This window comes from Danio rerio, chromosome 25, assembly GCF_049306965.1.
Source record: "Danio rerio strain Tuebingen ecotype United States chromosome 25, GRCz12tu, whole genome shotgun sequence".
NCBI lineage: Eukaryota > Metazoa > Chordata > Actinopteri > Cypriniformes > Danionidae > Danio > Danio rerio.
This window is the reverse complement of record NC_133200.1, coordinates 11555001-11580378: the sequence shown is the minus strand read 5'-3', so window position 1 is coordinate 11580378 and position 25378 is coordinate 11555001. Positions and strand designations below refer to the sequence as shown.

Genomic DNA, 25378 nt, shown 5'->3' with positions numbered 1-25378 from the left:
AGATGGTTTGAATAGCTCTATTTGACTGTTTTCTGGGGTGTCAAACTGTATTCAGGTACAGAAATTTAATGATCAAAATGCAAAAATGCTTTTCTTTTTGTCTTGTTTCTAGTAAATGTCCAAACAATTCTTAGACCAAGTAAAAAGATTGTTTAGTTTTCACTGTTAGAAGAAATAACAGGGTGTCTGCAGGGTCTTAAGAAGTATTAAAAGTTGATAAATCAGTTATGAGAAAATGAAGGCTCTTAAAAGGTAGTAAAAAGTCATAATTGCATTTTAATTGTATAATTGCATAAATGCATTTATTTTCCTCCTAATATTACTAATGGTGTGCTTGATACATGCGATTGGTTTGACAAGGGGCCTGTCCGGCCTCTGTTTGGGTGATGTCATGTAATTTGCGACAAACGTGGGAAGGTGATGTGATGCTCTCCATATGTAGCGAAACCATAGAGCGAAACAGACAGCAAAATGGGAAAATGTAAGCTTGCGAACTCCTGGTTGGAGAAAGACGTGTATAAACAGTGGCTGAAGCCTGTCACTTAAAACAACCGTGTAATTTATTCTTCCAAGCTTTATTTTTTCAGAGCTTATCTGAGTTCTGTTGCATGGTTGTGCTCCATTGATTTAATAAACTACAACTGGTTATTAACAACTGTTTAATAAGTTAAAGTTTTGATACTGATTAGAACTTGAAGTGACGATGAGCTCTTAAAATATTCCGAGAAGGTCTTTAAAAGGTATTGAAATTACTTTTTAGATTCCTGTATATATCTTGAATAAGTAAAAAATAAGAGTTTTGCTGCTTGTTTATAGGACATTATCTGCCAGTGGAATTGAAATGTAGATATTTGGTCTAAAAACAAAACAGAAATTCTAAGTAAGACATGTTTTTTTGCATAAATTATATAAATTCTATATAAATACAGTGATTAAATACAATTCTGTGGCTCCTGTTCAGATAGAATTCAGACTGGACTTTGCATATCTTAGCAATGTGACTATTGCGGATGCGCATATTGCAATATTGATGCTTAACAATATATTACGCAGCCCTAGTAAATACTATAGTGTTTTTGAACCATACTATATAGTAAAGTACTTTAGTTATTACGTTTTTTTTGTTAATTCTATGGTAATACAACAACTGTAGTAGTCATGTAAACAAATTACCTTATACTTAATTAATTTTTTTTTTTTTACAACTACACTGTATATTGTACTATAATAACGGCAGTTTACTGTAGTAAAATTAAATCACACTACAGTGTTTATTACAGTTGATTAGTATTATCAGCTTTTCACACGAAAAAAAAGTGACTGTTTTACAAGATGTCTTTATTTCAAGCATTTTGTGATGTGCTTTGATTTCAATTGTTTAATGGATTCAACTAATAACCAGTTAATTTCCTTTAATCATTGTGATTTCACAAAGATAAGAAATGCATAAAATACTTGAGTATTTTTGCAAGCTTGAACTATGAGGGCATAAAAATGTAATTGAATGAGGCATAATAGTTTAAGTGTTTAATTAATCGAGTTTTTAAATCTTAGGTCATATCATCCAGCGCTTGTGTTTGGTTAAAGAGTGGAAATGAGTTCTCTGAGGGACGTCTGTTTATGGAGATTAGCAATCTTCACGCTGGGACTGAAATTTATTGCTGGACTTTGACTGATTTTGTTTCCTCTAGTAAGCCGCAGTGTTTAAATGTCCATTGAAACAAGGCCCGCTTTGCCTTTGTCCTCAAGATCTCTGGCACGTTGCCTCCTAAAACCATTACAAAGTTGCTAGAGTTCATCTGTTTTCGCTTTTCTCTCTCTTATAGTGGACCTCAGATGTTCACCGCAAGACATTTGTGTCCACAGAAGTTGTGAATCTTTGAGTGGCTTCTCTTCTTGTCTCTGAACAGGCGAAGCATAAAATGAAAAGGTGGAATTACAAAAGTCTAGATTGTCAAAGGAGCTTTTGAATATATTTTTCTGGACAAACAATTTTTAGGCTAAAATTTGAAGGTTTTGTCAAAAGATTTTGTGGATTCTTTCATTCCGTTCATTTCAATGTCCCTCTGTCTGTCTGAGATAAATCTTGAATGTTTTTATTAAGATATTTGTGGCTGTCTATGATCATCTTTTTGTTTATTCGATTGTAAGTTTGAGATAAGAGTTCTGCATGATTTTTTTATCTGTCCGTTCATCTGAGGTAGAAGTATTTTATAAAGATATTCTTGGCTGTCTATTATCCATCAACCTGTCTATTCTTCTGTTCATTTTAAGTAATAATCTAAATTTATAAAATATCTCCTGGCAGGGTATGCATCTTTCTGTCCATGCCAAGTAAAAGCGATTTAAGATCTTTCTGGCAATCCATTGTTCCATCAGTCTGTCCAACTAAAGGTAGAAATTAGACATTTTGATGGATTTTTGTCTATGGATCCATCCATCACTCATCAGTCTAACAATTTGACCATCTGAAGTAAAATTATTTATCTATTCTGAGGTAGTGTTGTCACGATACTGCAATTTTAAAAACGTCTATTTCCCATTAACATTTGAGCACATGAAAGCTCAACAGAAATGATTGTGATTGGCTGTGAAGATCATCAGTTCACCGAACTCACGGTTGTTTACTGAGTGTAACTACAGATGCTGGGAAACTGGAGTGTTTCAAAGTCTCATCGGTCAGTTGGTTTGTCTACAAGCTGATATACAAGCAATCCTTTGATAAATCGCAGCTTTAAAACGCTCTAGTGTCCCTGTAAATGTAGTTACACTCTCACAGTAGTCATGTCAAAGCAGTTAGTAAATCAGCATACTATCATCTCAAAAACTTTGCAAGAAGCAGATCCTTTGTTTCCACTGAGGACTTACAGAAACTTGTTCACGCTTTTATCAGCAGCAGGGTGGATTACTGTAACGGCCTCCACACGGGCCTTCCCAAAAAAACAGTCAGACAGTTACAGCTCATCCAGAACGGTGCAACCAGGATTCTGACCAGAACCAGGAAATCAGAGCACATCACACCTGTCCTCAGGTCTTTACACTGGCTCCCAGCTACATTCAGAATAGAGTTTAAAGTATTATTACCTGTCTTTTAATCACTAAATGGCCTAGGACCTCAATACATTACATATATGCTCTCTGAATAAAAACCCAACAGATCACTTAGATCTTTTGGATCATATAAACTAGAAACTCCAAGAGTTCAGTCAAAGCTTTCAGCTACTGTCGCTGAGGGAATCAGCGTCCAGAACTAACAAACTGAAAGTAACATAAAAAATATTTTAATTTCGCTGGACCTTTTAGGAATAGCGTTTATGTTAAATCTGTTAAAATCTTTTATTCTCTCCTGTGCGTGTGGAATAAATTAATTGCAATTATCCTCCTCTTACACAGAGAATCAAATTTTCCCTTTCCTCTAGCTCTAGCTTTCCTCCAGTTTATGTGTTTGCTTTAGGCTGTAGCTGAACGTGTAGAAGTGAGTAATCTCATCTGTTTGAGTTTGAGATTGTGCCGGGGGGGGTGTTGTGGTGGTTATGCATAATGCTGGTGGTGGTGTTTTTTTTTTTTCTTGCACATTTGGGCCACAGAGGTCCGTGTGATCTCATAAAACAGTGCAGCTGTTAGGACGAGGTTATCTTTTTAATCCCCGCTGCTCTGTGCTCTTCGGGGTAGGAGGTGTCAGTCCTCCCAGACTCTGCCGGACCATTCCAAAGGCTTTTCTGTGCAGATGGAGAGCATGTGCTGCAGTTTTGCTGCTTGAATGGCGTGCATGGTGCCAAACGGTGTAAATAAATGCCGGGTTCCACACAATTCCTTCATGTTGTCCCAACGCAGATTAAGTTAACTTAATTGTTTTTACAAATTGAAGTGGATTGAACATAAAACAATTAAGTTGTCCTTAAAAAAAACATTAGGAATTGTGTTGGTTCAACTCGCATTAAATAAGTAGTTTGAACAAGCAGCAAAAGTATTGTTTTGAGTGTAATATATGGGCTGCGTGGTCATTATTCCAAAATGATCACCATTTTGAGGCATGTAAACGATAACAATGATAGTGTATTTCCTGTTTTACTTTTTTAATTTCCATAGCTTCAGAGAATTTAGAAATGTTAACATATTGATGAATGATTTTATGATAGCTGTTTTGATGTTAAGTTATAATTTAATTGCCCATTAATAAAGGTGAAATAGTTTGACAACAAGCAAGAAATGTCCAATGGCCAATGACATGACCACATTGAAGTGGTCTATATTACTGTCCGCACCAATGCATGATATTGTTGCGTTTATTCTAAGTGTGTACTAAAGTTTTGTCGTCTGCTACTTTTAAATGTGCACATTTAAAAAAAAAAATTGTTATACACGATATATTCTGATTGGCTGTCAATGATTTTTATTATTTGTGTATTATTTTATTAATCGATTTGTGTTGGGACAACATGAAGTATTTTTGTGAACCCGGCATTTTTTTTTTTTTTGTTTACAGTGTTCATCAGCTTAATAAATTGTTTTGTGTTATTTCTCTGTACTCATATTCATAGTTGCAGTTAGTGAGTTGTGCTATTTGGATCATTTTGTTGGAAAGTACATCTGTGTAGAAAATTTGCATCTGTTTATTTTAAATAATTGCAATTGCAAATAATTTCAGTTTTGAAGATATTGGGTTATTTACTTTTTTCAGTTTACTTTGTAAGAAACCCTTTAACCATAAAATAAATAGAAAGTATTCTTCCACTTCAACCAATCCAACCAATTAAACGGGTCTATGAAAGTTATTGTTTATTTATTGTTTTTTAGGGGGGGCGATATGACCAAAATTTAATTTCTCGGTTATATGAGAGACTTTACTTTACAACACTTCTAGTCCTCCATAAAGCGTCTTTTTGGGACTTAAAGCATGCTGTTTGTGAGTTGGCCACACCCACTTATTTACATTTTACATTGTTAAAATGTGTTATTTACATTATTTACATATACAAACAATAAAAAATATTTTATGGTACACGTTTCATTTCACGGTAACAATATATATTATCATACTGCCCAGTCCTAGTTATTGTTGTTGTTGTTTATATTGAACAAAATAGCAAATGTAATGTAGTAATGCCATTGTACAGAAATCTAAAGATCATAAAATCATAATTAAATCATAAAAAGATTATTTAAGTTAAAATTACAATACTAATGTTTACATCTTCATTCTTAAATGGTGTTAAATATTTTAAGAGTGTAGTTAATAGGTGAGTATATTTACAGTATTATCAGTAACTTGTTGAAGTATGATTTTTAAATAATAATTAAATCAATAATTACATTGGAAATAAAAAATATTGTTCAGTAATCGAAATCAATTATTGAATGTTTTGGCTGCACAAAATTGGAAAAATCTGATATTGCGATATTTTACTTTTCTGCAATAAATATTGTGATTATACACAAATATTAAATGATTAAATAGCTCTGTTTGACAGTTTTTTTTTTGTTTGTTTGTTTTCCAAGTTTAACAATATTTTGATACAGAAATTGAATAATAACAATGCAAAAAAAAAAATTTCTTACTTTGCTTTGTCTTGTTTTTTTTTTTTGTCAAAATATCCCCAAATTCTTGTAGGTCAAATAAAAATATTGTTTTGTTTTTGTTTTTCCTTAAAACAAGCTAAATTATCTGCCAATAGGGTAATTAAATACTCAAATATTTGCTTTAAAATGTGGATATTTGGACAAAAAACAAGACAAAGAAATTTAAGAAAAAAAAACAAACAATAAATATAAATAAATAAATAAATAAATCTAAAATAATTAAATCCATCTAAACATCATACTTTTTTGTGTCCAAACTCTCTTAAAATGCTCATTCCAAGGCCTTAAATACATATGGAAACGATAAGCTTTTACTCTATTATGGTTAAATTTAACAGTGACTCTACAAATCAGATATGTTCTGTAGCTCCTGGTCAGCCAAATCAGACTCAACATTGCAGAATCCAGATCTTGCGATGTGACTTTCCGATGCGCACATTGCGATACTGATGCTGAACGATATATTGTGCAGCCCTAATTAATTTGATTTTAGATCGCTCAGCCCTAGCATGTCTTTGTTTTATTTAATTTTTTTCATTTTAATGTAATATGCATCTCGTATTTTATACTCAAATTTACTACTCGATTAGAAGAAAAAATTTAACTATATTCAGAGAAATTCTCTGGCTTTGATGTAGTTGTAAAGCTGGAAGAAAGGGGTGAAAGAGTTGGACGAATGACTGAAGGAAGGATGTGTGTGGGTCTGTTGAAGTGGGGACGGCATGGGGGGATTATTGTGTGAGCTCTGGGGTCTGTTCAGTTTTTCTGTTGCGTCACTGTTTAATAGACTGTGTTTGCATGAAGCGTACACAACTGTAAATCACGCTAAAGTTGCGTTTACACTTGCCAAAATAATTGCGTGACACTTCCTGTGCTCATAAAGGGAAATATGGTTTGTGAAATGGAAGCTTAAAGGGTTTGTTTGGGATTACGGGAGATATTTTGATACGCATATTTATTGTCAGTAAGTTTATTTGCGTTTGATGGTCTTTAGATGTTTAAATGGCTCAGGATAGAGTGAAGAATGGATCAAATTTGGCTTCTCGGGAGTGTTGAATGTGGCAATTACTAAACGTTAGGCAGATGTGTGTACTTAGCAGGAAGGCAATGATATTTAAATGACGTGACTAGCTAATACTGAGCATCTGGGCTAAATCTCTTCTCCATTTCCTTCAAAAGTATGTATGTGTGTGTGTGTTTCCTTCCCTTTTGTTAGTTCAGTAAAGTTTTATTTTTAAACATTAAACATCATGTGTATATAGTTTAGAATAGTTTATTTAAGTTAGATCCAAAATTTTAAACTGGGGTTGACAATTCAATGTTAATGTTAATTTTTTTTTTTTTTTTTTAGTGTGTGTGTATGTGTGTGTGTGTGTGTGTGTGTGTGTGTGTGTGTGTGTGTGTGTGTGTGTGTGTGTGTGTGTGTGTGTGTGTGTGTGTGTGTGTGTGTGTGTGTGTGTTTGTGTGTTTGTGTGTTTGTGTGGTGTGTGTGTGTGTGTGTGTGTGTGTGTGTGTGTTCACTCAGCATTATTTAATCTACTTATTTAAAATGAGCTGAAACAACACGACTCTTAAGGTTTTTTTAAGGACAACGTAATTTTTTTATGTTTAATCTACTTAAATTCGTAAAAACGATTAAGTTAACTTAAATGATTTGTGTTGGGACTACATGAAGGAAATGTGTGGAAATGTGATGCAATATTTGTATGTGTCTTTTATTTCGTATAAACAGAACAAATGTGTATGTGTCTTCATTATTAAGTTTAGTTTAAAACGTGTATGTATCTTCATTTCGTTTTAGTTTAAAAAAGTAAAATTTAACTTATTTAAATGATATAGTTTTTAATTGAAACCATTTTAGGTTTATAATAATAAATTGTGTGACAATTTCTCATTCTCAGTATATAAATGTGCCAATAGTAAGTATATTTCAATCAAAAGCAAAGGTTTAGTAATGGGGTTGGGTCGATAGACGATGCCATCGTCCATCGCCAATAGCGGATAGGCTGAGCCGGCATCCTGATTGTTTAATTAAAACGACTCTTCAGTCCTTGGAATCTATCAGGTAACGCGTCACTGCATCAGTAAACATCTTCAGTCTTTGGCTTTAACGCTGATACTTAGTGATTTTAGCGAAAACCTCAGTTACTGTTGGTTGGTTCCTGTTGGTTGTGCACCTTTTGTACCAACCAAGTTTGTCGACGCCATTATAACGACACAGATCACTCTGCCTATTCATGCCAAAGTCCCTCGGAAAAAGTAATGACAGTTGGTAATTTGTGTGTAACTCATCTTTATTTATTTATTATTTGATTATGGATAAAACCAAGACGTGCTGGGTCAGATAGTGCGGGTCATGCGGGTCAGATAGTTAAAACGGGTCAGATATTTAAAACGGTAGGCTACAAATGCGGGTCATGCGGGTCAGATAGTTAAAACAGTAGGCTACAAATAATTGGTTCGTTATAAATAAATTAATTATTCATAAGCCGCCTACAACAACTATGCCATCAGCCATTGTGATGTTTCACATTAGATGTCGTAAGATGCCAAATTCGTCGATATCGCCCAACCCTTTTTTAGTAAGATTACATTGATGCTTTTTTTCCCGCAAATAAGCGTTTGGTCAACATTCAAACAAACAAACAAAAACAATGCATCTAATATGGTAAACCCAAGGGAAGCTTTATTTATTAACATCTTTATTAAACTTAAACTTAAGCCTGCAAGATTAATCGTCTCTAAACCAAAAATGCATTTTGAAAGGGCCCAATTTTTTAAAGCAAAAGCTGTGATTATTTATATATGTTATCAAACATGCTAACAAGCATATATTTTTTGACCGTTCATAAGCAAATTACCCTGAACAATGTGAAAAACGAAACCCAATCTAATTGTGAAGGTTTTCTTGTTGATCTTGCACTTTAAATGTCAAAAACATTTGCTGTCATCGTTTAACCTTAATGTCTGTTATCGTCAGAGTTTTACTGATGTAACATTGTTTATAGTGTGTTTGGCGTCTTAAAAGTTTAAGATTTAATATCATTTTATTTATAGTTTTCTTAATTTGTCATGACAACTGATAACCTTATTTAAAAAAATCGCAACCATGTTTAAGGGATCTTCAATAAACAGCAGCACACTTTGTGATTATGCTTGGTCTTTATTTGCCTCTGTTATAACCACCACATCAAACATGTAGGTCTTATATTAAATAGTAGCAAATTGCATTTAAAACCAAAATATTGATCATGTTAGTTAAAATCGCCATTAGATTTTTTTTCTTCTAATCGTGCAGCCCTAGCTAAATTAAGAAATCATGTTTTTTTAAAACTGGCAGCACGGTTGCGCAGTGGGTAGCACAATCACCTCACAGCAAAGAGGTTGCTGGTTCGAGCCCCAGCTGAGTCAGTTGGCGTTTCTGTGTGGAGTTTGCATGTTCTGCCCGTATTCGCGTGGGTTTCCTCCTGGTGGTCCAGTTTTGTACATGTCCAAATCTGCTGCGTAAAACATATGCTGGAAAAGTTAGCGGTTCATTCCGCTGTGGCGACCCCAGATTAATAAAGAGGCTAAGCTGAAAAGAGTATGAATAAATGTTTTTAAAACTTATTTTTTGAAGAAGGTAAAAAAAAATCGAAGACAAAGTTCTCTCTTTTTGTTTATATTTTTTAGTTTTACAAACTTTTCTCATTTTTTAAATAATCATTCATTTCACTACAAATTTATTTATGCAATTTCTGTCAGACAAACAGGTATGGACTACTGCAGCAATATCAAAATGCTTTTTATTTGATCTGCCGCAACAATGTGTTGCCTTACATTATTAACATTTTGCACGCAAGTCTCATAGGAATTCGTAACTTTTGATTTTGTGACTAATTCGTAAATCATATTTGAATATGTTTGTACAATTTGGGCATCCCCCATTGACGGATGGGTTTAAAGGTTGGGTTTATGTAGGCCTATCACAATAATTATTATATTGACTTATCGCACCATACATGGACATGACCTCAATTATTTTTAGCGATTACATATCATACATAAAAACTGCTTAAGTGTGACGTCATGCGAAGCGGCTTCCCGGTCAAGGTGCTCTATGAAACCGAATAGGGAAACTCATCAAATGGTAATAATAAACGTTTACAATGCGATGTTATACTTTCGAAAATCACGATCGCAATATATATATGAATATATTTATGCCTAATATCCAATGGCCAGAAAGTGAATAATTTTTTTTATAAATTGTTAAAATTTTGGTATTTGTGATGCAGCAAGTCCAGAGATGGACATGTACACTATGCTTTTATATTAAATTCGCTTTAATGTGTGATAGGACTAAAAAGTGTTCATAAACGAATATTTTCTCAATTCAAATGAGTAGCGACTTAGACCCGGAAACAGTATTCCATATGTCACCAATACGTCACGACTTAACAAGCAGAACCTAGCAATATTTTAGCTAAACATCTTTATCTCCACTGGTGTCAGTGTCAGTATGGTTAAAAAAAAACACTCTAGTATTTTCTATAAATTACTTTAATATATTTTCACGTGGGTGTCAGACAACTGAAAATAGATCTGGTAGCAGATATCGCAGCCTCTGTTACTTTTTTACCTTGCACTTTTATTGTTAACAATTATTATTATTTATTTAGGATAAATGTTTTCACATTCTAATTCCAATCCCTAACTATTAAATTGTTTAAATGACTATAATTCAATTAAATATTTTTAAGAATGAAATATTATGTATTCTCTGAAAGAGTGTACTTGCGTTGTGACGATGTTATATCGTCATTCTGGCATTATATAATAAATTAATGGCATAAAATGACAATAATATCGTTTATCGCAATATTTTTGGTGCAATATATCGTACAGCAAAAAATAGATATTGTGAGTGGCCTAGGTTTATGGCTACATCCCCTTTTAAAAATGTTATGTTTTCGTACAAATTAAGTTAAAAATAGTTGTTTCCTCGAGTGATCAAGCTGGCATTGGAGGTGAATTTGAGTGAAATCTCCTTATGAACCAACCAGTAAATAACCTTGTTATATTATTATCTTGTCAGTGATTCATAGAGTCAAATATGATGACTCTCAATTTTAGGAGACCTGTGGTGACTCACTGGCACCTTTTTTCCACAGAGGAGCTCGACAGGACACTTGCAAGCTGGTTTTCCTTCTTGGTGGTTGCTGATAAAATAACCCTCAAGCCCAAAATTGCTGCAGTGTTTGCTTTCAGATAACACCAAATCACATATCTTGCACTGTTTAGTCTCATAAGACTACCTGCTTAGTGAATACCAGCCTGGGCAGAAAGCTGAGATCACGGAACAAGAGAAAAAATGCCATTTTAGGGCCATCAAAATCTCAAAATAAGGCAAGAATAGCTTTTGCTCATACTTGAGGTACAGACCTCTAATCACAGGTATTACACTTTGGTGTTCAACTCATCCTGCAAAATTTATGTGACAGACATGAATGAGACGTGAAATCATGCGGTTTGTTGAGGAGAGGTGTGTTATTACTCTTTTCCAAATGATGCGATTCAGACTTTTCTTCTGGCAGCTGATAAATTAAGGGAGAAAAATCCAAAAGTCCAAATTATACAAATGTCTTTAACTTTTCCTTCTCACAGAGTTTAATCACTTTTTGTACTTGTGTAAAGTCTGGCATAAGTTAAAAACAAATAGGGTTGACAAAAAAGCCTGACAAAATAATTTTAAATGTAATTTTAAGAACATTTTAAATTTATTTTCAATTTAATTTTGTATGTATTTATGTTTTTTTATTATTATGATTATTGTTGTTACTTTTAGAATTTTTACTTCGGCTTTTTTTTTTTTTTTAGAAAAATAGGTCATTAGTTAATGTTAGTTCATGCATTTACTAACATTAAGTATGGATAATCTTGTAAAGCATTTATTAATCATAGTTCAACATTAACTAATGCATTAATAAAATTGAAAGTTGTGCTTGTTAACATTAGGTAATGCACAATAAGTTAACATGAACTGACTTGAACTTATGTTATTTACTTAACGTAACCTAAAGTTAACAAAGATCTAATAAATGTATTACTAATTGTTTGTTTATGTTATTACATTTTTTAAGGTGTTACCGTATTAAGTTCTACAGCAATATTAAAATGCTCCTAATTTGATCTTGTTACATTTAGAATATTTTAATTCATTCATATGAAGACAAAAAAAAAAAAAAAAAAATATATATATATATATTAGCCCCCCTGATTTTTTTACCCTCCTGTTTATTTTTTCCATAATTTGTTTAACGGAGAGATTTTTTTAAACACATTTCTAATCCTAATAGTTTTAATTACTCCTTTTTAATAACTGATTTATTTTATCTTTGCTATGATGACGGTAAATAATATTTTACTTAATATTTTTCAAGACATTTCTATAGACCATTTCAACGTGGTTGATGTTATTGGCTTATGATCATTTCCTGTTTGTTGTCAAACTATTTCATAACTGCAGCAAGAGGCAATTACATCAAAACTTAAGGTTAAAACAGCTGTCATTACATTATTTATCAGTATGTGTCTCTTTTTGGATTCTCAAAAGCTGCAGAGATTAAAAATGTAAAACAGGAAATACAGTGGGACCATTGTTTTTGTTTACATCCTTCAAAAGGGTCTATACAGCTTAAAGCAGGGGTCACCAATCCTGGTCCTGGAGGGCCGGTGTCCCTGCAGGGTTTAGCTCCATCTTGCCTCAACACACCTGCCTGGATGTTTCAAGTATACCTAGTAAGACCTTGATTAGCTTGTTCAGGTGTGTTTAATTGGGGTTGGAGCTAAAATCTGCTGGACACCAGCCCTCCAGGAACAAGTTTGGTGACCACTGGCTTAAAGTGACATTAAAAAGTTTAACTAGGTTAATTAGGTTAACTAGGCAGGTTAGGGTAATTAGGCAAGTTATTGTATAATGATGTTTTTTTTCTGTAGACTATCAAAAAAATCTATATCTTAAAGGAGCTAATAATTTTGTCCTTAAAATGGTTAAAAAAATGAAAACGGCTTTTATTATAGCTGAAATAAAACTTTCTCCAGAAGAAAAAAAATATTATCAGACATACTGTGAAAATCATTTCCCATCATTTGGGAAATATTTAAAAAGAAAAAAATTCAAAGCGGGCTAATAATTCTGACTTCAACTGTATGTAAAATATGTAATTTTTACATTGATGGATAAAATATATAATGCAAACCAATAAACAGATTGAAAAATGTACAAATAAATACTACTCAAAGAAGATCTGCACAATATGTAGTTTCAGCATTGATATCACAGTGTGATCATTCGCAACAGTCACATCGCAGAATATGCAATGTTGGGTTTGCATTATAATTTATCATCTGCATGTGTTTTCGATGCCTGTGATTGTATAATGACTTTAAAAACTTTCAGGTATAAAAAATTGCACCATTAACTAGGATGAATTTGATTAAATTTATTCAATTTCTCTACTTAAATACTATTAGACTCGGAAAACGATCAAACACTTTATTTCAATCGCATTTTAAAAATATTTATAGATTGTTATGCATGAAAATACAACACATGTAAAATCAGAAGTGCACTGCTAATAGCACAGCAACGAAAATGTGTCGGGCGACCGCAAAAATTGTATAGATTGTTTTTTCAGATTTTATGGAGATGCACTCCCACTGCTGAATCATCCCAACTTATCTTACATTATAAATTCTTTCCAAAATAGAGATATGAAGTCAAATAGTAAAATTTTATTCACATCGCAATATATCTCGCAATATAAAAAATATTGCAATGTTCGATTTTTCCAATGTCATGCAGCCCTACTCAAACTTTTAATGAATCATGTGAAACTTTTAGCTTGGTTTTTCTAGAAAATGTTGCATGGACAGTCTAGTAAAGTTCCTTTTAGCTTACTAAGTGTTCATCACTTAAGAATTGTACTTATCACATTTACTTTTTAAAATAAGAACTTAAAGACACCTCTATCACAACCTGAATGTTTTTAGATTGATGCTAATATCCTTTAACTTGGCAAAAGCTCTAACCTATAAATCAGAAAAGAGAAAACAGTAGGCCTGTAGTAGATTGTGTACAACATGAACTCTGGATCATGCTCATAGTTTGGAGTTTTCCATCTGAAACTGCTTTATTCTGCTAATATTTATCTTTCAAGACTTTAACATGTCGTTATATTAATAGCGTCACCGTGAACATCAGAAACCCGCAGCTGTTTCTCGATGGTGACACGGTTCCTGCTAAAGCGGCACGCTGGTAAACCACAGCAGGACGTCCCAAGCCTCAGCCCTCGCGCCATATAGTCATTGTGTCTGCATCTAATGACATCATATGTCCTCACCCCCTGGAAGTTATTGACTGCGACGTGAGTGGCACTTGCTGGCACATGTTGACGGGGTGCGAGGTGCCAACTGGCGGTCCCCGTGGACACGTCCGGGTGCCAGAACGAAGGGCAGACATTTCCGTTGTTTCCTCTGCTGTTCATTCCCCAGTGAGCGTCACATGTGCCTCTCATTTAGCGCGATGAGTTCATGAAAAACTCTGATTATTTAGAGAGCGAGCGCCTGGATTGTTGCAGGCAGACAGAGTGGATTACTAAGCATGTTTGTTTAGGGAGGCACATTTGCTGGTAGCGAAAATGCACAGTCATAATGTGTAACCGTAATTATATTAATGAGGATTTAAATTGGACTTATTATGACCTTTTTAATAAGATGTTATATAAATCTTTCATGTTCACAGTATGTGCTTGTGAATAATCAGTTAAAGTACCTCACAGATCATTTATTGTAGTCAAATTTAAACCTATTTGGGTGTTAGCAAAAGCAGGTTGATTTTGTGCTTGTCCCTTTGAATGCTGATGAGCTCCTGCTTTCCAGAAGAGGGCGGAGCCTTTTCAGACTATTCTGACACTTTAGAAACAACAAAACAGCAGGTTTTACTTGGCCACAATGTTAGAAACTACCAGTAGTGGAGCACAGGTTTCTGTTCAAACCAGCCTCAACAGTTATTTAATGACATATATAGAAAGAGATCATAGCTTTTAGACTGCACCAGGACATTTCTGAACAGTTAGTGGATGAATGTTTGTAGTTGTTGTGGAGTTAAGTGCCAGATACTTCCTCAGCTAGCATGTTACTGCTTTGTTTCTTTGCAATTAAGGCTGGGCGATAATTCGATAACGATGATCATCACAATATATACAATTGTAGTTGAATTTTCCTCTATTTGTTAAATATTTCCCAAATGATGTTCAACATAGCAATTAAATTTTCACAGTATGTCTGATAGTATTTTTTCTTCTGGAGAAAGTCTTATTTGTTTTATTTCGACTAGAATAAAAGCAGTTTTTTCATTTTTTAAACACAATTTTAAGGACAAAATTATTTAAAACAATATTTTTTCCAACTGTCTACAGAACAAACCATCGTTATACAATAACTTGACTAATTACCCTAACCTGCCTAGTCAAGTTCACTTTAAGAACTGTATAGAAGTGTCTTGAAAAATATCTAGGGAAATATTATTTACTGTCATCATGGCAAGGATGAAAAAAAATTATTCATTAGAATAATAAAAATTAAGTTATTAGAGATGAGTTATTAAAACTATTACGTTTAGAAATGTGTTGAAAAAATCTGTACTCTGATAAACAGAAAATGGGGGAAAAATAAACAGACGGGCTAATAATTCAGGGGGGCTAATACTTCTGACTTCGACTGTATGTTTTTTTTTAATATACCGATAATGACAGTTCGATAAGTGTTTGATAATATTTACACACTATGCGTAACAATGCGCAGACATTTTGCAGCCTGCCTTTCCGGATGCCGCACGCAGTATACAAGTTTACAGCCATACAGTGTTAGTTGGAGGAGTAAAAAACAAATAAGGTAAAAAATGTCACAGGTATTGTTGACAAGAAACGTCACTAAACGTCAGTAGTCTGAAGCCACTGTATTTTTTGCAATCCAACACAAAACAGAGCAACGTGCATTTCATCATTTAAAACAACACCACCCTTATGAAGATGCTAAGAAATTACAGACCCAAACAAGTGTTGGTAAACGTGAACCATCTACAAGCATCAGCGCAACTACCCAGCAGAGTCTCATGTCCTCATTTTCGAAAACCGTGCTTTCTGAGAAAAAAACCCATGAAAAGACAGATGAAAGATATGACAGACAACACAATCTTTATGAACACTTGATGCTTGTTGGAAACTGCAGGCTGCATTATTTAAGTGCATTTATTACGACATTGATAGGATCTTTTGTTGTCAAGCTTATGTTTCCTTTTTATCATTAAGATATTTTCTTTGAAATCTGCAATACCACTGTTGTCCCACATCGACGGTAAAACAACCAGCCTTTATATATTTAAGGGACATCATCACCGAGGAGAAATCAGATGCTCAAGAGATGATCTTTAAAATAATGACATATTTAAAATGCAGCATATATATGACAGACGTTCACAACAACAGTGAATCATTAATTAAATCTTTATTTTCCACATAGGGAAACGTCATCCATGAAGCGCTTCGAAACAAGTCTGCTGCTTTAGCGCCAAAACAATCCATTAAACTATTTTCATGGTTTCAGTTTAATTTGCTTAATCAAGCAGTTTGAGCAGCAGGAGCTGGACAGTCTTTACAAACTATACACAGCACTGATCGTACTCCTAGATTACCTCAGAAGAATAACTCGTTCTGAAGGATGAGAGAACAAACTTTTTGTGGTTGAATGGAGATGGAAAGCATTTCACAAAATGTGTTAAATTTTACAAAAACTGCACAAAGGGATTGTCTTGCTGAAAATCCTTAAAAATTGATAGATATAGCGTGATAATTTTTTTGCCATATCACCCAGCCCTATTTGCAATTAAACATTACAGTATTTTTGCAAATTTTTTTTCGATTTTTTAGAAAATATCAAAAGTCTTTCAGCTTTCTATATCTTAAATAATAAATGTGCGTTTCTCAATTCTGCTCACGATTTGAAGAAAAAAATCTAATAGCGATTTTAACTAACATGATCAATATTTAGGTTTTAAATGCAATTTGCTACTATTTAATATAAGACCTACATATTTGATGTTGTGGTTATAACAGAGGCAAAGAAAGACCAACATAATCACAAAGTGTGCTGCTGTTTTTTTGAAAATCTCTTAAACATGGTTGCGTTTTTTTTATTATTTTTTTATTATTTTTAAATAAGGTTGTCAGTTAAGAAAATATCTATAAATAAAAATCTATAAATAAAATGATATTAAATCTTAAACTTTTAAGGCGCCAAACACACTATAAATAATGTTACATCAGTAAAACTCTGACGATAACAGACATTAAGGTTAAACAATGACAGCAAATGTTTTTTGACATTTAAAGTGCAAGATCAACAAGAAAACCTTCACATTTAGATTGGGTTTCGTTTGTCACATTGTTCAGGGTAATTTGCTTATGAACGGTCAAAAATTATATGCTTGTTAGCATGTTTGATAACATAAAAAACATGCGAATTAAGCAGCGTTTCCATTCAGCGAGTCAAAGCAAACAAAATCGTCACTGCCTGATTAACTAGGGACAAATATCAAAAGTCTAAAACTGAATTTGCTGAAGTAGGAGAAGCCGCGTCAATCTTTCTTCATTTAATAAATGACTTGCGCCTCAGAGCGCAATCCTGACATGCAGTTAACGCTCGGTGGTGTTTGAAGGTGTGAGACGCGGAGCACAGACAATCTTGATTCTGGAGGTCATTAATAATATAATAACACTAATACTTAAACGGTAAGGTGTTTTAGAATAACCAAAACAACATTTCAGATGTTTTACAGTGTGCTCAGCCTGCTGGTTTGTCTATTTACACACATTGTCATCATCACATGATCTCTTATCACAAAATCACATGACCTTTTTTAATGCACAGACTGAAATTTGTGCGGTAAAAGTGTTTCCATCGTAGTTTATGCGCTTCTTTTCTTATCGGATAAAAAGTTTATCCTACACAGTTATGCAAATCCGTTTTTTATGAGCATTTTCAAAATTTTCATGGCGTTTCCATCAACCGGTTTTTTACGCGCTTATGCAAAACACGCATAAAAATAAGTGGATGGAAACATAGGTAGTGATACACAGTGATGTCTGCTTGTCTCCTCCAAAAGCAGCTTCAGCAGACACTGTGTGATGTTTTAAATGTTTGTAATGTTTTTGCGGCAGATGGTTTTTGCGAGTCGCTTTCTGTATGTCCAAAACCAAAAGCTTCAGTTAAAGCAGAATGACTGGGATGTGCAGACGTCTTTCCAATTCGGCGCTTGCTTTCGTGACCGTCACCTAGCAACGGCCGTAAACAAAACAGCAGCTCGATGACGCAAGCATACCGGGGTTCAGAAAGAAAAAAGACAGTGTGAACACAAAACATCCAAGGAGGTGGCAAGGGGAGACATTCGAACTTGCGTACGGTCCAGGCAAATAAACCAAGTGTAAAAGCACCGTTAAAAGTAGTTTTCCCAACACTATTCAATTGCACATTTGCACCAGACACGTTCTTACAATCATTCCATATGAAGAGTTCAGATGCAAAAACCAGATGCAAAGTGCCATCTGAATTTTTCTCCTAAAACTAGATTATTTCTTAAGCTCCTACGTATAAGTAATTTCCCTTTTATGTCAATTAATACATTATTTTCATTGTCTTTTAATGTGTAATAAGTGAACATAAATAAAGCAATCTCAGAAAAATGCTTATTTTAGAAGACAATTTCAGATGGCACTTAAAGGATCAACTCGTTTACTTCTTAATGTACCAGACAATCACATTTCACTTTGTTTTCTTTAACCTTTAATGCCTCTTTTGTACAATATCCTGCTCAATATTGTTCTGTATGTAAAATTAATTGTTTAGTCTATATTAGGTTATAATTACGCCCACAAGGAATCTGCGAGCAGATTTCTGCAGATTTTTAGCCCCTTATTGATTCTGTTTATTTACTTCTGTAAATTTATATTTATTCAGTTTTTAAATTAATTCCAGTAATAATATTGACTAATATAAAAAAATTAATATGATTTGTTCACAATACAGCTAAAGTAATCTTTTCTGTCTTTTAGATATTTTATTGACCTTATTCTCCGCCGACAAGCTGGCGCAGCCATTTGAACCTTTTTGGCTCAAGACTTCCGTTCTCATTCACTTCCATTCATTTTTAGACATTAAAAACTGCTTGTTAAGCTGCTTGATGTTGCAGTTTGATATTTTATTATTATATTATTCTACTTGGTCTGTATAGTCATGCAAACATTTGTTCTTAGAGCAAGTAGTTTGATCATTTTCTGCTGTTTATTATTCCTATTCATTTCTCCCATAGGCGACTGAATAGGAAGTTCTAAAACAATCGCGAAAACAGGTGCACTTCCGCATTTTACAATAAGGTCAATATGAAAGATGTGGTTTGTTTACCAAATAAAGCGGATCTAATTGGATTTGCATTGTAAACATAAAAGTTAAAAAGGTATTATTTTAATTTAATATATCAAGTGTTTATTAGCTGATACTCTGTGAGGTTTATGAGCCAGGAAGCCTCAAAATGATGGCACAACTGGCTGATATAACATGTAAAGTGATGGTTTATTTACAGTGTACGAGAGTGAAACCCAAAACCCAGCAAAGTAGCAAAACAAACAAAAACAAAAGAACAAATAAACAACAAACAAAACGATATATGTACAATCACAATAAAAATACAAGTCACAGATCGCTTACGGCACCACAGTAGCTCGCTCGCTTGCCAGGTGAACTGACCTTGAATTGTTGTTTGGGGCTGCCTTTTAAAGGTGAAGCCCCACCCCCTTAACATAGACCAACATGCACTAATTTAAAGGTAAGCATAAACATCTGTACATGTTCTCAAATGTAGTATTTTAAACCACATTAAACCCCAACCAGTCACAATTAATCAATGTAAACTAAAATAAATCAACATAAAATATAAACATATAAACATGAACATATAGACACATAAAGACAGGTGTCTTTAAAAATTGATCTTAAATCATTCCGCATAAATCCACAGATTTTTAACAAAATTCTCAGCAGAAATAGCAAAAATGTCTGTCTGGCCATATTTATAATTAAGTGTGTATGATTAAGTATTTCAAGTAAGTATAGTTAGATTACTACTCCTGTTCGTTAGTTGTGTATAGGTTTAAAATAGCTCTTCCTTTCATCCTTGATTTTCGTATTTATGACTGTGCTTATGTATGTAGCACTGTAGTCTTGCGAGACGCTACATTTCATTTCAATGAATGTCCACACATGCAGCGGAATGACAGTAAAGCTTAAATTGGTGTTTCCATTGACTTGTTTGTAATGTACAAATTTTGTAACGAATCCAGCAGAAGACCAGAGCTCCAACAAGTGCTCTGGATTATTGCTATTTGTTGAAATCTATAACAGTGTTACAACATTCTTCAGCACATTTAATTAAAAAATAAATGAAGTTTCTCCTAGGTCATTGGTAATTCCAGCAACAATGCACATGTAATGTTTTTTATTTTATTTATTTTTTTGGCATAAAGCTTTTAAATGATTCCACCGCACTCTTCTGTATGAGAAGGGATGAATCTTGAAAAGTTTGTTGATTTTTTTATTTATTTTTTCTTCTCCACATAGGCTGGTTGTTTGTTCAAATGCCTTGTTAAAATGAGTTTTACATTGTCAATATTATTTGTTGGACAGGGTCTCCTTTGCTGCTTTTCGCCAACCGGCGGGATGTCCGGCTGGTGGACGTGGAGGTGGGTCGCTCAGAGTCTGCAGTGGTGGTCAGTGATCTGGAGGACGCGGCCGCAGTGGACTTTCTCTTCTCGGAGGGCCTGATTTTCTGGACAGACGTCAGCGAGGAGGCCATCAAACAGACCTACTACAACCTCTCTACAAACTGTAAGAGCAGCTTTTTGTGGCTTCGATGATTTCATTTCATACTTGGGGTTTTTAGTGAGTTTGAGGGGCTCTGTGGAAGTGTTTGAAGAAACCTGAAAGTAAATTATAATCTTATTTTTATTTTATGAATTATTTATGAAGTAGATTTAAAAAATCAAAACTTTTTAAATATAAATAAATGTACAACTAATATAGAAGAAAAAAGATAATTATTTTGATAAATGGGAAACATTTCTGAATTCCTGTGACCCACAATCTTAGCAAACAAATAACGACTCAAAATAATAATTAAGGCTATGATATTAGCCTTGTACTGTTTTTTATTATTATTTTTTTTTGTGTGTTTTGGTTTGGTTTATTTACTCAATTTATATGTCGTTGGTTATTTATTGTATTTATTTATTTTGTATTGTTCTACATTTATGTCAATATCCTGTATTTGATATTCATCTGCATTATTAGCAAATTCGAAAATCAATAAAAAGCTTAAATCTAAAAGAAAAAAGATTCAAAACATTTGGTCCAGAATGCTATTCTTGTTCATGTTACAATTTTTAAAATAATTTTATTCTATAAAATTTTATAAACGTTTTAAGAATTTTATTTCTTCGAACACAGTGCTGTTTTGTACAGCCAGGGATGCACTAAAAGTAATAAAATTAATCAAGAAAAAATATTAAAGGTAATCATAGAGAGTTCAAACATCACAGTGTTGTTGTCTAACTTTTCTATTTGTATTATGTCATTGTTGTGTAAATGTATCCTCATATGATTCAAAAGAGCCTCAATCATTTATCCAATATCACCACTTAGTACCACCAGACATTTACAGATTCAACCTAAACTTGGGTTTTCATTGAGTTTGAGGGGCTCTGTGGAAAATCTTGTAGAGAACCCTGAAAATAAATGTTAAATTAATTAATAAATAATTTTTAAAAAGTACTATTTTAATTGTACTTTTTTTAAGTTAAATAAATATGCATTTAATATAAAATATTAAAAAAAGATTGAAAACAAATGATCTTGAATGCTTTTTTTTGTTTCTGTTTTTTTTATTGATCTAAAAATTGTATTGTGAACACAGTACTATTTTCATTTGCCAAAAATGCACCAAAATATCATAAAATAATTGATATTAAACTTTACTATTTAAATAAATATATCATAAAACAAAAATGTAAGTAATAACAGAGAGTTTAGATAGACAAATGATTTACACAATGAGTAATTGCCTAATCTATTTATACATTCACATTCAAACTAAACTTGGGGTTTTTAGGGAGTTTTAGGGGCTCTGTGAAAATGTTTGAAGAAAAGCTTAAAAATGAATGTTCAACTAATTTATAAATAATTTAAAAATCTAAGTACAAAGAAAATAATTTTTAATGCTAAATAAATATACATGTGATATTGAAAACCCTTGGTCTTGAATGCTTTGTTTCTGTTTATTTTCTGTTTAGTTTAAAAGAAACTCCAGACACGCCTGATCTGTTTTTGTCTAAATGCGTAGTTTTTAGGAAAAGCCATGTCAATAAAGGCTTTTTAATATTTTTTCCCAGATTGTGAGTGCCTTGGACTTACTTTTGCTGTTTATTCTGATCAAACCCCTTACCCAAAAAGCACTGACACATTAATTGAGCTACCCCTGAGCACGTTTTGGTTGATTTTGGGCTCTGTGGAAGTGTTTGAAGGAAAAACCTAAACATAAATAAATAATTTATAAAATCAAAGTACAATAAATATAGTACTTTTTTAAAAGTTAGATAGATAACATTTAATATAAATAGAAAAAAAGCTTGAAAACTTTTAGTCTTGAATGCTAGTTTTTCTTTCTGTTTATTTTATTAATCTAAAAATTGTATTATTTTAAAATCAGTTTTTCTTTGAATCCTGTTTGTATAGCCACAGATGCACCAATATTATTACATATTAAATATGATCTGATATCTGACATTATGTACAATTTTTCTAAAAAATATAAATAACAGTAATAGTAAAGAATTGCAGATAGCTCAGCATTTCTTTCTACAGGTTGTTTGCTGGGTCTTAAAATGTCTTAAAATCTAAATTTTAGCTCTTTAACTAGTCTTAAATTCATTGACATTGTATTGTAGGTCTTAAATCGTTTTAAAAAGGTCTTAATTTTGCTTTGTTTAAGTAAAGCTACTTAATTTGGGCCGACATCCATTCACATCTCTATAAAACCTTATTTTTTAAGTTAAAATGTTTTTTTTTTTTATTGTAGGAAAAACACTTGCAATTTTGCATGAAAATACACTTTTTTTACATTATAACTCCCTCCCCCCTCCCCCTAAAGCATCCATATTCAGTCGAACAGGTAAATGTATTGTTATACATGAGCTAAGGCATAGAAAAACATATACTGTATTCCAAACACAAAAATACACATATACATATATCAATCAATTAACCACTAGCATGAGAGGTATTTGCTTATGCCATTGTATAGTTATATTCTAAAAATTGTAAAAACAGAACCCAAATTTTATGGTACTCCTTTAATTTGCCCTTTATACTGTAGGTGATTCTTTCCAGTGCAATGCAATGTGTCAAACCTTTCAGCCAGTGATCAATGGATGTTCTTTCAATAGAGTGCTATCAAACGCCTTACTTACTTACTTATTTCAAGAGTAAACAAGAATTGGTTTTAAAATAATTGAGGAAATTGCAATTTGCCAGAAAATCTTAATCACCTCACATTCCCAGATACAATGAAAGAATGTTCCTTTAGGTTTTTGGCATTTGAAACGTACATTCGGGATGTTTGGGTTGAACTTGTTTTGTTTTTCAGGTGTGATATAGGTGCACATTTCCCAGTTATATCGGATAATTTTAAATCTAGTATTAATTGACAAGTGCTTTGACACATATTTGGCTCCATTCTAAATCTGTCAGGTTATATTTAGGTTTGGGCCGATAGATGATGCCATCGTCCATCGCCGATGGCCAATAGACAACATGATGCTAAGCCAGCATTGCGATCCATCACCCCACCCCCGTCGCAAACCCGCTCGCGAAAAAATACACACTCAGGCCTTGTTTACACTAATACTTCTTAGTGTTAAAATGGCATTTTAGAATGGAAATGATCCACATCCACACCGTTTTACCTAGCATTTCGCATTTCTGAACAGCCCTCCGTCTGCTGAAAACGAACATCACGTGACCACACACGCAGCCACAGCCACAGCCACACACACAAACACACAGCCACACGCTGTCACTCTGCTCATACAGGCAAAGAGCAGTGCATGTCGAAGAGTTTATGAAGGATGTACCGCTGCACCGCGTCTCACTACGTTATAGTTGTTAAACATGATATTTAGACATTCCAAGTCTCCTGAAAGGTCCAGTAGTCTCTATGCATTTGCGAGACTCATAATGGCCTCAAACAAGTGATAATCTCCCGGAAATCGAGCATCTCAGACATAGAGGTCTCTGTTTAAATTTAAAAATTTATTGCAAAAAGATACAATTCACAATAGCTGTTGACATTTTACAGCAAATTTCCTGCATTAAATAAATAAATAAAAACAATTACACAATTCCTCATGATAATACCGGGCCATTACATAAAATCTTAACCGTTTAAGTCTAAAATGTCATTCTTAATGATCTTAAAAGGCTATTAAAGTCTTAAATTTGAAAATTTGACTTGATGCAACCTGCAGAAACCCTGTGTCTAACTTTTCTGTGTGTCGTTGTGTAAAAGTATCCTCATAACAATCTAAATTAATTATCAAATATCATCACTTAGTGTAGTACTACCTGACATGTACAGATAGATAAACTAAATAATTCTACAATAATTAATCGCATAATCTCATTCACATAACTGTGCATGTTATTGTTTTAAGATCAGCTCTGTTTATTCTGTCATTTATTATTGTGACCCGCTAGAGCACAACAAAAACATGCGGTATCATTATCTGGAGGCAGAAAGAAACATTTGAGGAGTGCTTCAACTGCTGTACTATTGAGGAACTGAATAGACTCCTTGTTTTTGCAGCTATGAAGGAGGCCACGCTGGGCAAAGGGCAGACGGTGGTGGTTTCAGGTCTGGATTCCCCCGATGGCTTGGCCTGCGACTGGCTGGGACACAAACTCTACTGGACTGACTCGGAGACAAACCGCATCGAAGTGGCCAATTTGGACGGCACCTCCCGAAAGGTGCTCTTCTGGCAAGATCTGGACCAGCCCAGAGCGATTGCACTAAACCCCTCTCATAGGTGAGTCTTTTCTGGTTGCGTTTAATTTTCGGACCTCTAATTGTTTTTGAACACATTTGAAAATTAAAAGTTTGTATTTACATAATATATACGTTTATATTTATTTGTTGTATATAAATACAAACGCGGACACTAATACAAAAATATACCAATTAAAAATATTTACGTTTTATATTTGTCTAATGTATATTCTATATAATTACTTTCTTTATAGATATTCATTTACATATAAAAATAAAATAAATGTGAAAATAAAATGAAATAGGTAAATAAATATACAGTTGAAATCAGAATTATTAGCCCCTCTTTAAAATATTTTTTCTTTTTTATGTATGTATGATAATATATATATATATATATATATATATATATATATATATATATATATATATAGTGCTGTCAAATCATATAAAAATTAAAAGTTTGTATTTGCATAATATGTGTGTGTTCTCTGTGCATTTTTATTATGTATATTTAAATACAAACATACTCATGATACAAAAAAATGCTACATATAAATATTTGCATATTTATTTATATATAATTTGTTTTAGAAGTAACACTTTTTC

The 25378-nt window shown here is 33.2% G+C and overlaps 1 protein-coding gene across 2 annotated transcripts in view; it reads left to right on the top strand.

Moving 5' to 3' along the window:
- Positions 1-25378, top strand: part of lrp5 (low density lipoprotein receptor-related protein 5) — a 127174-nt gene that overhangs the window by 8236 nt on the left and 93560 nt on the right. For both annotated transcript variants that reach the window (NM_001430956.1, NM_001177458.2), the window contains 2 exon segments: positions 20359-20559; positions 24590-24809. In NM_001430956.1, coding sequence (NP_001417885.1) covers positions 20359-20559; positions 24590-24809 — 421 coding nt within the window.